General features: G+C 37.2%; 1 protein-coding gene and 1 non-coding gene across 2 annotated transcripts; one reads left to right on the top strand and one right to left on the bottom strand.

Annotated features, from left to right (window-relative positions):
- Window positions 1-13,849: 13,849 nt before the first annotated feature.
- On the bottom strand, window positions 13,850-13,956 carry LOC114820777 (small nucleolar RNA R71). Its single transcript, XR_003768255.1, has one exon. It is a non-coding gene; the product is annotated as a small nucleolar RNA R71 (small nucleolar RNA).
- Window positions 13,957-14,631: 675 nt separating this feature from the next.
- On the top strand, window positions 14,632-15,325 carry LOC139190971 (uncharacterized). The gene is made up of 2 exons (XM_070811466.1): window positions 14,632-14,779; window positions 15,033-15,325. The coding sequence occupies exons 1-2, from the start codon at window positions 14,632-14,634 to the stop codon at window positions 15,323-15,325; spliced, it is 441 nt and encodes a 146-aa protein (XP_070667567.1).
- Window positions 15,326-16,834: the final 1,509 nt, after the last annotated feature.

Genomic DNA, 16,834 nt, shown 5'->3' with positions numbered 1-16,834 from the left:
ATCATTTTCACTTCCCTTGTCTGTTCCCCAGGCAGACGTGGTAGACGAAGAGGAAGCATAAGATGATGAAGATGAGTACTCGAGAGCAAAGCTAGGTAAGCAATCAAGATGGGGTTCCAGGCAGTCGGTTCCAGATCAGAAGATTGATACCAAGTGTTGGCTGATTACTCTCTTTCTTCTTGTCCTAAAACAATGACAAGGAGAAGGACAGGGAGAAAGCATGATATGAGATACTCTTACTTTCAACCTTCATGATATGAAATACTTTTGCTTTGGATGAGTTGTTTGCAGAGGTACCCCAAGGAATAAGGAACACTGAGTGACTCGAGAGGGTTTGTTGGAAAGGCATTCTCGGAGAAGAAGAAGGGTTATGTATGTCTGCCTTGCAATGGAGGGTGAAGGGTGACATTTATAGGAATTAATAACCGGTACTATTCTTTCACTCTTGTCAGCAACCATTGGATGATTTAATAGTAAACTTCACGTGCTTTCTACTTCACAAGAGATCTTCGACAGATTGCCCATAATTTTGGCAAGGCTGAGTGTGCATGTGACAGGCGCTGGCACGTCTGGAAAAGCAAGTGCCTCTTCGATATCTGGAATCGGTGCTTCGACAAATTACCCGTGATTTTCGCAAAGCTGACTCTGCATGTGACAGATGCTGACACGTCTGGAAAAATAGATGCCTCTCCAATATCTGGAATCGGCGCTTCGACAAACTGCCCATGATTTCCGCAAAGCTGACTCTGCATGTGAAAGATGCTGACACGTCTGGAAAAGCAGATGCCTCTCCGATATCTGGAATTGGCATTTCGACAAACTGCCCGTGATTTTCGCAAAGTTGACTCTGCATGTCACAGATGCTGACACGTCTGGAAAAGCAGATGCCTCTCTGATATCTGAGCTTGCCTCTTCGATCTCTGAAATCCCGTGGAGTGCAGAGGTTGCATGTGACAAGTGCAGATAAATCTGGAAAAGAAGATTGGCCGTGGTTTCTGAGCAAGCCCAGCTTTTGAGAAAGCTAGCGCCTCTTCGATTTTTGAGTTGGCCTCTTCGATTTCTGAGCTCGCCTCTTCGATCTCTGAAATCCTGTCAAGTGCTGATTTTTATAGAGGTACGCAGGACGTTCAAAGCACACTTGAATTTCTACCTGTAGAAACTCCATTCTTGCACTTCTACGATCTTAATTTGTTCAACCTCTTTTTTCTTCAACACCTTTGAAAATGTCTAGCCCTTCCGACCGTCGTTTTGACTTGAACCTTAGTGAAGAGGCATCCATGCCTTCTCCAGACAACATATGGCGCCTATCCTTCATATCCTCTACTGGTCCCCTTATCGTTGGAGATTCGATGATGAAGAATGATATGACAGCTGCGGTGGTGGCCAGGAACCTTGTCACTCCCAAAGATAACAGACTACTTGCCAAATGGTCTGATGAGTTGGCTATTAAGGATTCTATGGCTCTTAGTGTGCAGTGTGCAGGTTCTGTGTCTAATATGGCCCAACGCCTATTTGCTCGAACCCGTCAAATTGAATCATTGGCGGCTGAAGTGATGAGTCTCAAACAAGAGATTAGAGGGCTCAAGCATGAGAATAAACAGTTGCACAGGCTCGCACATAACTATGCTACAAACATGAAGAGGAAGATTGACCAGATGCAGGAATCTGATGGTCAGATTTTACTTGATCATCAGAGGTTTGTGGGTTTGTTCCAACGTCATTTGCCTTCGTCTTCTGGGGCTGTACCGCGTAATGAAGCTCCAAATGATCAACCTCTGATGCTTCCTCCTTCTGGGACTCCGCCGACTACTGAGACTTCTCCTAAGCAGCCTTTGTGAAGGCTCCCTCTTGTAGCTTTTTTCTGCTTAATGTTCCTTTTTTTTTATGAAAATGAATGTAAAAATACCTTGCATAACTGTCAGTGTTTTAAAAATAAACCCACACCAAAAACAATTAAACAAGCAATAAATAAAAATGACAATCGTGGCAAAATAAAACTACAGAAAAAGGAAGGATTTTAGGAATGCAAAACCAATTGTGGAGCAATTCAAAAATCTTCCTTATTTGAATACATGGGTTGCCTCCCAAGAAGCGCTTGCTTTAACGTCTTCCAACCGGATGAAACTTCCTTCTAAACTTGGATAGGGCCCATAGCATGGAATTGATCCTTGAATGGACGGTGATACTTGATGTGATCCGGCAAAGGTTTAAATTCTAGTGTAGGTGTCTGAATCATCAAAATCAGCAAGTTAGTATATAATAAAATCGAAGTTGGAGAAGATGGCTTACTTGCTTGCTCCAACACAAACTCAATTACGAACACCACATCTTTGAAGGTTGTAGGGATTTGGGACTTAGCCAGATTTGGTGTTTTGAGAGTTATGACTTGTCCCGTGTCATAAAATCCAACTTCTTTGGGAATTTTCATCTCAAGTGTATCTTCTTTGATGAATTCTAGACATTCCCCATCCACTTCTTGCTCTTGATTCTTTGGAAAGGTTTCGAAGATGCCTTTCTCACCCTCTTCTTCCTTGGATTGCATGATCCTGCAAGGAATAAGGACATTTGGTGAAACGTGGTCAGGACAAATTGAATTTAGGCTTACCTTGGCTGTAGTGGATGGCATAGAGGCATATGGGGCTGCGGCAAGGGTGGTTCTTCCCTTGCCGTGGCCTTGTTATTCTCCTCTTCTTCGAGCAGCAGTTGTTCATCCATGTTTTGGCTTGGTTTGGATGTCTTGGGTTCACCTCCAACCTCCATAGCACTTCCCAAAGTGATAGCATCATCGATTCCAATACTTCCTTCAAAATTTCAATAATTGAGTTGGAAAGTTCACTTTGCTCTTGAATTTGTGCCATGAACTCCATAATCTACCCACTTTGCTTCTCCAATTCACCCTTCTTCTTGGCTTGATTTTGCATTTCTTTGTTTCCATTTTCTACTTCCTGGTTCAAAGAGGTGAGTAACTTATTAAACATATCATTATCCAAAGACGTACCTGAATTGAATTGGGCAGATTGTTGTGGTGGCTGCATAGGTCTTGCATAGAACTCCTCTTCATGCTGCCAATACCCATCATGTTGGAATTGTTGAGGTTCTCCCCACATGTAATCTAAATAATCTCTCCAATCCGAATAGTAAGCGTTAGAAAACATGTTGTCCCATGATTGGCTATGGCCTTGAAAACCCCAAGCATCTTCATTCGCAACGAATTGAGAACATTGATGAGTTGGATATCCTTGCCCATAGGACACACCATATGTAGGGATCGTTCTAAACCGGGGATTAGGAAGGCTTGCTAAGACCTCTAAACTGACTTAAAAACATATAAACAAAGTTAAAAACACTAAACTAGACTCAAAAAACTTAAAACAGACTCAAAGGACTCAAAACAAGCTAAAAACGTTCAAATCTGCCTAAAAACACAAACTGGGTAGATTTGGACTTTAACACACTTTTGGGACACCTAAAAACACAAATCAAAACAGATTTTGACTAATAAAACACTTTAAAGTAAAGGGGGTTTTGGTTTTGACGAATTTGAAAACAAAACAAGTAAATTAAAGAACTAATGAAATCTGCATGAATTTGAGTAAATTGAATGGATGGAAGGCTAGCTAGGAGGTTCTTCTCCACACATGACATACTTGCACATAAACCAATTTTCAGTTGTTCTTTCGATCAATCATGAAACTTAACACCCCAGGTTAATTAAGTCCACTTAAATTAACCTTCAAGTTCTCCTTAAGTTATTGAATTGGATGGGAAAACGCATACAACAATTCAAGCATTCTTCAAAAGTGCTTTACATGAACAGCACAATAAAGATACATTCAAAGATCATTAAGCATTATGAAAACTATAAGTATTGACGAGGCATTCGTTACTATGATGAGCATGAAACTCCTGCCAAGAATTTATTTAACGCGATCGTTTATAAGCGACCTCCACTACTTGTGAATATAAGTTTGTAACTATTAGGTGAAACTCCCTTATACTCTAGCATCATATTCATGCATGCAAACTAAGTGTGCACTCTTAATAAACATACACGAATAAGTTATCAATCAAGCAGTTAAACAAATTGAATTCACAACTTATGAAATCATAACTAAAGGTAATCAAATCATATTGCAAGCATGAACATGGTTTCAAATTCCCCCCCTAGCTAAGGGGGGTTTAGTTCCTCATACCCACAAAGCAAAGATAAACAAATTTAGACATTGTAAACAAAAGAATGAAAACACCTAAAAACGCTCCAACAATCCAACTTGAATGGCAAGCACGTCCAAGGGTCCTCCTTCTTCTCTTTGTTGCAGCACAAAGTGTGGTTTGATGGATGAGTGGTAAATTATGGTGGTGGATGGATATAGGTGAGTTATGGTGAAGGGTGGATGGGTGGATTGTCTTCTCCCGGCCAAGGAATGAAAGTGCAAGTGTATGGAGCTGTGAGATGTGAATGTATTGTGTTTTGATGGATCTTTTTCTCCCTCCCCTTTGTTATGGTGAAGGGTGGATGTATTTATAGGCTAGGGAGAGGATCACCATCTAATTAAGGTGGTAGTGATGGATGTTTGGTAATGAGTGGATGTAATGGGTGTAGTGGATGGATGTTTGGAGTTGTAGGTTAACACACTTGCACACACACATGCTGATTTCTAGCCTTCAAATCTTCAAAAACGTCCATCTGCATGTCTCCATGCTTGCACTATCCAATCTTGGCCTAAAAATACTCCAAAATGCTCCAAATAGCACTTTGTTGCTAACTTTGTTATTTGGACCTACAAACACACGAAAATAGCTTAAAATACATAATTGACTAAGAAATAACAACATAAATGCACCAGAACAAGCTAACTAAGTCGCATAAATGTGCTCCTATCATACTCCAGGTGAGTGGATCTTTTCCTTTTTATTGTATATATATACATGATGGATAATTTCAAAAATACTCTTAAATTGAATCAAGCAATTTGTGCCATGTCATATATATGTTTATGTTCTAAAGTACTAGGAGATGGTTGAGTTTAGATTATGTCGTGGTATATCCATATCCATGTTACCTATGAATAATTGTTGTGAACTACGATTGGCTTGATCCCTGTTTAGGGTACGTAGGCAGTCTAACGAGACGTTAGATGCAGCAATACAATAAATGAGATTAAATAATCGAGACAAATGCCTTGTTTGGGGAATTGAGTAATGTGAAGGAATTTGGTGAAAAATTGAGATTTAACCTTATGACTTTGGTGGTTAATGTTGGTCATAAATCAATGTGTGAGGAATTGTGAGATTGAAATAAAGAATCAGAAGTAATGATAGTTAATTAAAGTAATATTTAGTTGGACTTGTTCCCGATAATTATTCCCGAAATAAATAGTTCGGGAGTGGTGCGTTACAGATTATGCATATTTTGCCATGTTATATATATATATATGTATGTATATATGGTAAATGCTATGACATGGTTGAGTATTAGATTGCATCATGGCATATCCATATGTATACTACCTGTAAGTAATTACTATGAATGCTTTGAAGTGCGAAGAGGAATGTATGACGCATAGGTAAATTTAGGTGAGTTTACGGTGTTACTTGAAATAATCGAGTTATGGCGTGACTATATTTATGCTTTAGGCAACTCCGACCTTGTCGTACAGGTTGCAATGATAGGCTACTCCGACACTGTCGTACAGGTTGCCCATGAATCGTACATGTTATAATAGATGCAGTTAGAGCTCATAAACCTGCATCCTAGTGTTAGTACTCCCGCCCTTGTCCAGGGTACAGTCCTTCACGCGATGTTCACCTCCCGCACCTTATGCTCACCTTGGATCCAAGGTAGGTGCAGAGTCCTGTTGTACAGACCACTACAGATGGTTCCGACTTGTAGGTGACCCGCGATTATTCGCACAGTCTTCACGTGATCGTAGCACTTGAGCATACTTATTTGAAGGAAAAATTTTATCCTAGCTAAGAACATGTGAGAATATTTGAACACATAGGCCAACTATTAACATATTAAAGTAGGCATGCATTCAAAAACAATTCTAAAACCCATGACTTTCAAAGCCTAGTGAATGGTGAACCAAGAGACTCTTCAACAACATTAAAGAGAATGAAGGATTTAGAGATTCATTACCCTTGAAGCTCATCCTTGTTTACACAAGGGATTCACCCAAGTGGAGGGCCTTCAAGTCACCTCCTGGCTCCTTGGATCTTCCTTGTGATTTTCTTCCTTTTGATGCTCCTTTGCTCCTTGAGGATGTGAGGAAAGGATCTCTAAGAACACCAAAGATTTGGTGTCTCTAAGTCTCCACACCAAGGATGAGGTGTGAAGATGAAATGGATGACTTAGAGAAGAAAAGATTGCTAGCTATCTCTTCCCTATGTGGCCGGCCTCTTTTAGAGAAAAAGAGAGAAAGTATTTCTCATCTTTGTCTCAAGAAAACCCTAATGAGGTAAAAGCTATAAAGATGCTTTTATATCTGTTTTCTTAGGTGAGTGGCAAACTTGCAATTTAGCAAAACTTCCCACTTCCCTCACTATGGCCGGCCATCTTAAGTGATTGGGCTATTTGCCCATATTTATTTTAGTTGTCATACAACTTAAACATAATGGACCTAGTGGACCAAACCCTTTTGGACCCCGAAGCCCAAAACTAACTTAAAAGCCCAATACGAACCTTTCGTATAATTAATCAACTAATTAATTAACCTTGACCATTTTTAATTAAACCATTTAATTACTTATCCATTTCATTTATATTTCTTCACTTTCATCCTTACTCGGTGTACGATCCATTAGGTTCCAATTAGCAAGGCAGTGGGCGATTGTTACTCTTAAAAATCGATTATGAATTGAAACTTCATTTCAATTCTCCCTTTGATTAAGATTAGTGTTTTCTAATCTTCAGGGCTTCCACAAACCATGAGTGACACCTAGCAGGGCTACCCAAGCTAAATACAATTGGTTGGAGAACCTATCCAGTTACAATTACAATGCAATACGGTCCTTCTCTAATACAATACTGTTAATCACATTGTTTGAGTGATAGTTTGTTTCATGTCTACTATCCAATGTAATACTTCTCTATATGATTCAATTGAATATGATTTGGAACATACTTCCTAAGTTATATTCGTATGCTTTGGCCAAAGACTCCCGAATCATATCTTAGAGTATTCTCCTTCCACCATGGAAGGTTAGAGATCCCTTGTTGTGCATTCATATGCCTACATGACTAGATAGCTTGACCCCAACAATGCCGTGGACACTCTCTATGGAATGCCTTTGACATTATCAAAGATCAAGGACCTAACCATTAGACATCTATGATGCCTCAGGTCAAAGGACTACTTTGCATATTGCAACTAATGAGTTCTTACATGACATGTATGTTCGAACTCTCTTTTGATCGTTGTTCAGTGTACTCGATTACTCTTTCGAGCACCTATGTGTTTGTCTTAGTGTCCAACACTAAATGACTTGAGACTAGTCATACTCACGCTTGAGTTGACATAACACATACTAACCTTAACGGATTGTCAATTCCCAATTGGCAATTCTATGGCTAGGAACGTTTTAGGAATGAATATAAGAGAAAGGTCTTGTTAATCTAACTTACTTAAATCACTTATCTCTTAGATCAAATACATTCCTTGGATTCCCTTATTGCTTAAACACATGATACAATAAATAGTGATTAACAATAAGCTTTGCCCTTTATTAAACATATAATAGTTTAATATAATAAGTATTCCAAAAGCTATTACATCAAATGAGTGGCTTTGTGGGCATACTTCCAACATTATTTACACCCAGTCTCATCGTACAGACCACAAGAAGTGGTTCTGACTTGTGTGCAAGGATATGTGATGAGCTATGGGTTCAGCCGTACAGGCCACAAGAAGTGGATTCGGCTGACATATTACTTGGATATTGATTGATGAGATATGGATAAGTCGTGTAGGTCACTATAGGTGACTTATGAGCTAACATTGATTGATGAGATATGGATAAGTCGTACAGGTCACTATAGGTGACTCCGAGTTATGAGCTAGCATTGATTGATGAGATATGGATAAGTCGTACATGCCACTATAGGTGACTCCGACTTATGAACTAGTATTGATTGATGAGATATGGATGAGTCGTACAGGTCACTATAGGTGACTTCGACTTATGAGTTAGCATTGATTGATAAGATATGGATCAGTCGTACAAGTCACTATAGGTGACTCCGACTTATGAGCTAGCAGTGATTGATGAGTCGTACAGTTCACTATAGGTGACCCCGACTTATGTACTAGCATTGATTGATGAGATATGGTTGCAGTTGTACAGGTCACCATAGGTGACTTCGACTGGCGTGCTAGTATGGGTTATTAAGCACATGATTATTTATATTGCTAATGAGATGTTGTGTCGTAGTATACTTTTGATTTCATACTTATATGTAGTATGATTTTCTGGAAACTATACAGGTTTTACGGCGAGGGGTTACTACCTTTGATAATTGAAATGATTTTGGAAATCTTTGTGTTGCTAACTCACACTTTCTATTTTTGCACCCCTCCAGGTTCTAGTAGCAAAGTTTCGTATCAACGAGGACAACTGACACTCCCCAGTTCAGGTGGCTCCTTATGATGGTATAATTATTATCTTACCACACTGTACTTTTCTTATGCTCTGTATCATGTGTGAAATAGGTCCAAAACAGCTCACCACACACTCGTGTACATAGGCGCTTTTAGGTTTAAATTTATTCACATTTTACACATTATCACACTTTATGGCTTCGTCACCTTCCAGGTGTCGGCCAGCACAGCTCGATTCGGAATCCTAGTGGACATTCCGGGTCGGGGTGTGTAATGAACGATTTGGATCATTGATATTACGTTCAGAGTTTTACTATTAGTGAAAATATAGCTTGAAGTTTATTAAAGTCTAGAAACTAAATAACATCAACTCATATTTTAGTTAACTGTAAATATCAGAATGTCATATCAATGATCATAACCGTTCATTTTTCTACATCTGCTAATAGATCACTTTTCAAAAATGAAAATCTAAAAAATGAAATTTTATGAGAGAATAAAGTATAAACAACAATGGACGGTTAAATTTAAATCTAAGGTTTATGACTATGGTGTCAGATTTTGGAGTTGACCCATTCACGAAAATTGTAAAGCTTGTCATTACGAGTGATTGTATATATATATTTTTTAGATTTTTCACACTTCTATAATAATTATTATTAATTTTTTCATTCAAATAAAAAAAACTATTCATGAGATTGGGAGGGTTTTAAAAATCTAAACGACCATGTAACCATCATCTAAGCGTAGATGATGCAATCACGAGTGTTTATATATGCTTTCACATTTTTCAGACTTATACATTAATGATTGTGACTTTTATTTATTTTGAACCCCCTTAAAAATACTGTTTATGAGGGTTTGTATGGTTTTAAACATTCAAACGATACATCCCAAAGCGTAGAAGATGCTATTACGAGTATTTGCATATTTTTTTTCACATTTTTCGCACATTTAAATTAATTATTATAATTTTTTAGGGTGTGATATCCACACACCTCATTCTACTTCTCACACACCTTTTTAATTTTCGGCCGTTGGATCGGATGAATTGAAGAAGATCAACGAACATAAATTATCAAGGCCAATTTTTTAAAGTTGTTAGTTATTTTTAAATTATTTGATATTTTTATTTTTAATGTGTTTTATAATTGTTTAATCTCACTATTTCCTTATAGTGTACTATAAAAATAAATAAATAAATAAAACTTAAATTTTGAAAATTTATATAAAATAATAATACAATAATAATTAATAAACAATATACACTATATCTATTGTATTTTATAGTAAGTTTTTTAGTAGTTTAAAAAATTAAAATCATCAAAATAACTTTTTTCTTATCGTGTCGAAACAGGTTTTCTGTGTGTCACTCTCGTGTAAGCCTGTTAAGGACCCATTATTAACAGGTTCTTATCGTGTGACCTGATAACGGTCCGATTAGTTATCATGTTGACCCAAAACTCAGTATTTTCGTGTCGTGTAAGAAATTGTCAGGTCTAAAGGAGACGATCGGCATCTGGGAAGAACTGAGAGAGAAAGAGGTTTCTTAAAATTAATTTTAATTATTAAATAAAAATAAATAATTTTTATTCCAGTTGGCAAAGGAGTGGGCTCTGCTCTTGCCACGTTATCATTTAACAGGTAGTTCTATGTAATTTACTCTTAAAAAAAATTATCAAAATGCCTTATGGGAACAATTTTAAAGAAACAAAATAGGTAATGTTGGAACCAAATTTGCATACTGCCGTGGATGGTGGAGGTATAAATTTGAGTAACCTGTAACACAACCATGAGTAAGCCTGAGACCAGAAGGGAAGTGTGTGTGTGTGCCAGCCAAAGTCTCTCCGACGGTTAAGTTAGTAAGCAAGTATAAGACTTAAGCAGTGGACAAGAGAATTAGAGTGCTTTGATACGCTACTAGAGATGAACCCTAGACAAGTGTATTTGTAACAGTTGGGAGAGAGACCTTTTTAGGATAGAATCCTTGTTGTAAGCCGGGAGAATCCTAAAGGATATCTAGAAGTAGATATTGCATCCTCTTTAGGAGTGTGATTACTTTCGGCACACGCTAATTCCTTCATTGTAGAAACTCCACGACATATAGAGGATTTATCTGATTCCATGCTGAATCAGATCCCTGCGTCTTGCAAAACAAGCATGGTTAATCTCAGCGAAGTCACTCGGACTTTACGCATTGCTATGGAACAGGATAATGGTGACACCACTGCTCCTTTAATCCAACTTTGCTAGGAGCTATTGAGTCTATGACTGAACTTTTGAGGTGACTGCATTCTAATCAGCCTGACTGTAGCCTTGGAAAATTATGGTCCCATAACTGCCCCTAACTGTGTATCTAAAGAAAGACTTGTTCCCCTGGAGGATGACAGTTATCAAAAGATCATGCCTTTAGGAGTAAGCTGGAATATGTACTATTTAGCCTTCTGTTTTCATATGATGATTCGGTTTTTGTGGAGTAGTCGAAAGTTTCGGATCCAAACGTGTTGCCTCGAGAGCCGTGTCATAAAGGTTGTAATGATGAGTTTCTCCTTTATTGCGTGTGCACAAAATACAAGAAATTACCTCTGATATTCTTCACTGATTTTAACCATCAAATTCACTGATCCCAAGAGAAGTCGTTCCAATTCAATGGCTAAATGACTCTGCTACGTCCCATTTATATAATCTCAGACTTTTCTCTTCATCTTTTAAAAAATCCCTAATTCATTCAATGAAAAAAGGTCCTACTTTCTTCACTTGTTCATTCAAAAATTCCCCAATCCCTTTAATTGTTTTCAATGGTGCCTTCTAGCAAAACCTTCAAATTGCCTAAAAGTTTCACCATACAATCTTCTGCTAACAAGGGTTTTGTAGCCAAGAAGAAGGCCAAGCCATTGTTGAGAGCCACCAGGATCTTCTGAACTAATGCAGGGCTCGGTGGAAGCTTGGGCACAATGTTCATGTTGATCCACTCAATCTGATCCCCAACGTCTTTGCACCATAATCCATCCATGGTTTTTGGACTTAGGTCTAAGATTTCCTCTGTCTGATTTCTCGAAAGGAATCTTGTTCATCTACGATATGGCTATTGGAGACATAGCCTCAGCCTTTTTCAGACTCATTACATGTTTTGAGCTTCTTAATCAGTGTATGGGGTTGACCTTGACCTCCAAAAGTTTAGGAGGATGTTCAACGTGCGGAAAACTTCGATGGTTGTTAGGTTGATATTATATACATATTTTATACCTCTTTTACTTATTATTTAGTAATGATTTTATATTAAATTGGCGAGTTTAATGTGTCTTGTGTGAGTTTTTGTAGAAAAGATAATTTGTGAACAAAGCATAGAATTTGAGTCTTGAATTGGAAAAGCACAAAGAATCACCAAGTGGACCCTGAGTTGTGATGGGCTGGAGCAATCCAAGATGGATTTGGATCTCTAAAGTCAGCCCAATTGAAGATGGTGGTGTTGTTGATGTTTCCCAAAACGAAAGGTTTTTGGGATTCCAATTAGCATGTGGATTAGTAAAGAAAAGAAGGGGGATTTAAGTAAGGGAACTTTAACGAAAAGCTTTCGGTACTGTTCACTTTAACTAAAAACCACATTTTTACGCTAAAAAGTCAATCCTGGTAGTATTCACTTTACCTTTTATTTTGTCATTTTCTATAAAACTCAAAGTTTTCAAGCCATGTTTTCCTTTTAAAGAAAAAGCACGGCACATATAAAAAAGGAAATCGAGCCCCGCAAGAGGACTCTCTAGCATCTTCACAACACATACATATCACATTTCAGAACTCCACAGAAAATTACAATTAGGAGGGAGGCTGCAGACTTCCTAGCGAATACACACACTCAAACACAAAGTTGTCTTCCATGTCATCGAATTCATCCATGTTTGTTCTTTAGTTCGATCATGAACTAAATCATTTTGCTAGGGCTAGAGTGTACTCTTATCATGAACATTTAATTCTCGTTATTTTATATTAATCTCAGTTATTTTTCATGTTGAGTAATTGTTATTGTGCAATATTGTTATCAAATAATTGGCCATTATTTGTGCAAATAATTAAATTGTGACTAACAGGTTGAGTTTAGTAGATTACTTCTCATAACAATCACCATCAATTTCATAGTTGAGTAGACATACTGGTTATGGTTTGTGTAGTTTCGTGTAGTTATCCATTGAGCGTAAAGGGTTCCGAGCATCTATATCTTATGGCTAGACATAGCATAGGTAGATAGTTAGAAACACGGTTAGTATATTCTGATAGAAAATATTGACAAAGTCAAGGGATAATTTGATGTTAATATGAATAACAAGATTAGATGGGATTGAGAATAGGGAACCTAATGTCCTAGTGCTTCCACACATTAATCTTTTATAATTCATTCACATTTACTTCGTGTTCGATCGATTGTTATTTTTAATTGCGTTTTGTTTCTTTGTAGATTTGAATTTGTGATCATAATCCTTCCTTTATTTAATTTTAGTTTGAAGTTAATCACAATAATAAATTTAGGTTAATCCAATCTTTGTTAGAATGACACTCTCCTTATCACTATATTACTTGGATGATATTGTACACTTGCAATTATCCCAACAAGTTTTTGGCGCTGCGGCCTCATATCGAGTTTAATTTAATTTTCTTTTTTTTCTTATTATTTTATTTTATTAACTTTTCATTTTTATTTAGTTTAATATTTTTTTGGGGTTCATTGTCACTCTTTTCATTGTTTCTTGAAGGTGAATGCTTGGTACACGTTTGTCAGATTGCGTACTACTTGAGTTTGAACCGGAAATTGAGAAAAGACTTCGTGAAATCCACAAGGAACAAAAGAAAGGTAGTGAGAAAGAAAATTGGCAAGAGAATAAGATGGCGTTAGTTCAGAATGAAACGATGGGAGACCTTGATATTCCAACCATTCTGCAATCAAAATCAAGCATAGTTCTTCCTGTAGTTGTAAGAAATTATGAATTGAAGAATAAACACTTTAATATGATGCCTTCTTTTCATGGCATAAGCATTAAAGATCCGTTGGCACATATTAGAGATATCTTCAACTTGGTGTCAAACATGGCATTGACAGAAGGGGTTATCAAGGAACATCTTAGGATGAAGGTCTTTCCATACACTATGAAAGACAAAGTGAAGACATGGTTGAATTCTTTAAAGCCTGGAACCTTGACGAGTTGAACGATACTTAGAATAAATTTTTGGAGAAATTCTTTTCGACTCAGAAGACCAATACACTTAGAGATAATATCATGTAGTTCACTTAATAGGCTGATGAAACTTTTTCTGAGGCATGGGAAAGATTCAATAATTTGTTAATTTAGTGTCCGCACCATGGTTTGCCTACTCTAGTTCTCATGCAGATATTTTATAAGGGATTAACAGTTTCAAGCAAAGCTGCGGTAAACAACTATGGAGGGGAATCAATTAAGAATAAGATGCCAACTGAATGTCAAGCACTTTTTGATACTTTGGCACTTGAAGCACAACATTCTAAAGCAAGAAGGAAGCATGCAAGAGTTTTTGAGATTAACAATTCTAATGATTTTGCTTCAAAGGCACAAGTCGAAGCGATTGGTAGTAAACTAGACACTTTGCTTGCTATGAATGGGAGAGCACCAGCTCAAGAGACTTGTTCCATATGTGCAGTTCCTGGTCATTCTAGAATTGCTTGTTCATATAGAGTTGATTTTTCAGAATTATTCAAGAACAAGCGAACATGGTGAAGACTATAGCGGAATGGAAAACAAGTTCAGACATCTCGGTAATGATCCATACTCCAGTACTTAGAATCAAGGATGGAGAAATTATCCAAGAGCAAGCAAAAGCAATAACTCTTTGGAATGGAAAACAAGTGAAGACTGTAGCAGATTTGGGACCAAATATTAAGGAGGAAGAGGTCCAAGAAACTGTAGAAAAGCAACAACCATTGTCAATTGTCCTACACCCATCAGCCACCACATGACCCACCTTGGACACTTCTTCGAAATCTGCCATTGTCGTCATGCCACTACCTATGCCTTTTGTCCACACCGTGAAGCTACATGCGTCCCCTATTCCATTTCCTCAGTGGCTCAAGAAGAATAAGTTAGATGAGAAGTATTTCAAATTCTTAGAGATGTTTAAGAAATTGGAGATTAATATTCCATTTGCCGATGCTCAGGGCAAATGCCGAACTATGCCACATTCATGAAGGACATCATCTCAAAGAAAAGAAAATTCAGCGATCATGAGATGATTCAGTTGACAGAAGAATGCAGTGCAATCCTTCAAAGAAAGCTTCCGCTCAAGCAAAAAGATAGAGGGAGTTCAAAATTCCATGCATTATTGGCGCTAATTTATTTGAAAAAGCATTATGTGATTTGGGTTATAGTATTAATTTATTACCTTTATCTGTTGCTAAGAATATTGGAATAGGTGAAATTAAACCCACTACTATTTCTTTGCAGATGGCGGATAGATCAATTGCATATCCAGAGGGAATAATTAAAGATGTATTAGTGAAGGTTGACAAGCTATTTTTTCCAGCAGATTTCTTGGTGTTGGATATGGAAGAAGATTTTGAGACTCAGTTGATTTTGGGTCAACCTTTTGTTATCACGGCAAGAACTTTGATTGATGTGGAACAAAGGGGTTTGACATTGAGAATTGGGGAAGAAGAAGCACTATTGAAAGTGTTTAAGGTTGAAAAAATTTCCAAGAGAAGCTGAAGATTGTTTTCATGTCAATCTAGTTAATACCGCGGTTTCAAAAAAATTCAGAGTTTAGAAGCCCAATGATCCTATGGAAGCTGCACTAGTTCATGCTGCAACTTCAAAGGATGGAATTCAAATTTTACCGGAATGTTCTCTTTATTTAGATGCTTTTAAATTGGTTGCAAAGAGAAGAAGGATGAAGTTTGAAGACCTTAGACCTGCACCTTCAAAATTGCAGCCAAGTATCATAGCCACACTTACCCTTACTCTAAAAGCATCATCGCCACATTTAAGGTATGCTTTATTGTGAACTTCTAAAACTTTAACTGTTATAATTTCTGCAAATTTAAGTGAAGTTGAAGAAGAAAAATTATTGAGAGTGCAAGAAAGCATAAAATGACAATTGGGTGGTGTATTGCTAACATCAAAGGAATTAGTTCGTCCATGTGTATGCATCAAATCTTGTTGGAAGACAATTACAAGCCTTCAGTTGAGCATCAATGTAGATTAAATCCAAATATGAAGGAAGTGGTTTGAGTTGAGATGGAGAATATGCACTGACTATAGGAAATTGAGCAATGAGACTCGAAAAGATCATTTTCCTTTTCCGTTATTGATTTGATGTTGGATAGACTTGCTGGATATGCCTATTATTGTTTGTAGATGGGTATTCTGGTTATAATCTGATTCCAATTGCACCGGAAGACCAAGAAAAGATGACATTCACATGCCTTTTCAATACTTTGTGTATAGGCATATGCACTTTGGGTTGTGTAATGCGCTTGCTAATTTTCAAAGGTGCATGTACTTTTTCTGACATGGTGGAGCATTGTATTGAGGTATTCATGGATGACTTCTCAGTTTTTGGCTTATTGTTTGATTCTTGTTTAGATAATTTGGCCTTAGTTTTGCAAAGATGTGAAGAAACCAATTTAGTTTTAAATTGGGAAAAATAACATTTTATGGTGCATGAAGGGATTGTTCTAGGTCATAAAGTTTCTATCAAAGGCATCGAGGTAGACAAGGCAAAAATTAAGATAATTTCGAAGTTGCTGCCACCCACTTCCATCAAAGGAGTTCGAAGTTTCCTTAGTCATGCTGGTTTTTATCGTTGTTTTATTAAGGATTTCTTAAAAATTACAAAATAATTGTGTAACTTTCTCCTTAAACATGCATAATTTGTATTCAATTCATCATGTCTTGAGGCATTCAATATGTTGAAAGTGAAGCTCACAACAGCCTCTGTGATAGTTGCACCAGATTGGGAATTACCTTTTGAGATTATGTGTGGCGCAAGTGACTATGCTATTGGAGCGGTTTTGGGTCAGCAGAGAGACAAACTACTACATGTGATTTATTACACTAGTTGAACTCTCAATGACGCACAATTAAATTATGCCACAACCGAGAAAGAGCTATTAGCAATTGTTTTTGCTTTAGAAAAATATTGTTTTTATCTCACTGGTTTAGATATAATTGTCTACATTGATCATTTAGCTTTGAAGTATTTATTATCCAAGAAAG

Source organism: Malus domestica, chromosome 13, assembly GCF_042453785.1.
Source record: "Malus domestica chromosome 13, GDT2T_hap1".
Lineage (NCBI taxonomy): Eukaryota > Viridiplantae > Streptophyta > Magnoliopsida > Rosales > Rosaceae > Malus > Malus domestica.
Note: the sequence above shows the minus strand (reverse complement) of the source record. Positions and strands in the feature narration are given on the sequence as shown.

Excerpts from the sequence above, each read along its gene's own strand:
- LOC139190971 (XM_070811466.1), top strand. The coding sequence starts at position 14,632 with ATGCCTTTTGTCCACACCGTGAAGCTACATGCGTCCCCTATTCCATTT. Across the intron at positions 14,780-15,032 it reads TCCATTTGCCGATGCTCAGG|GTGAAATTAAACCCACTACT; the intron begins GCAAATGCCGAA and ends ATATTGGAATAG.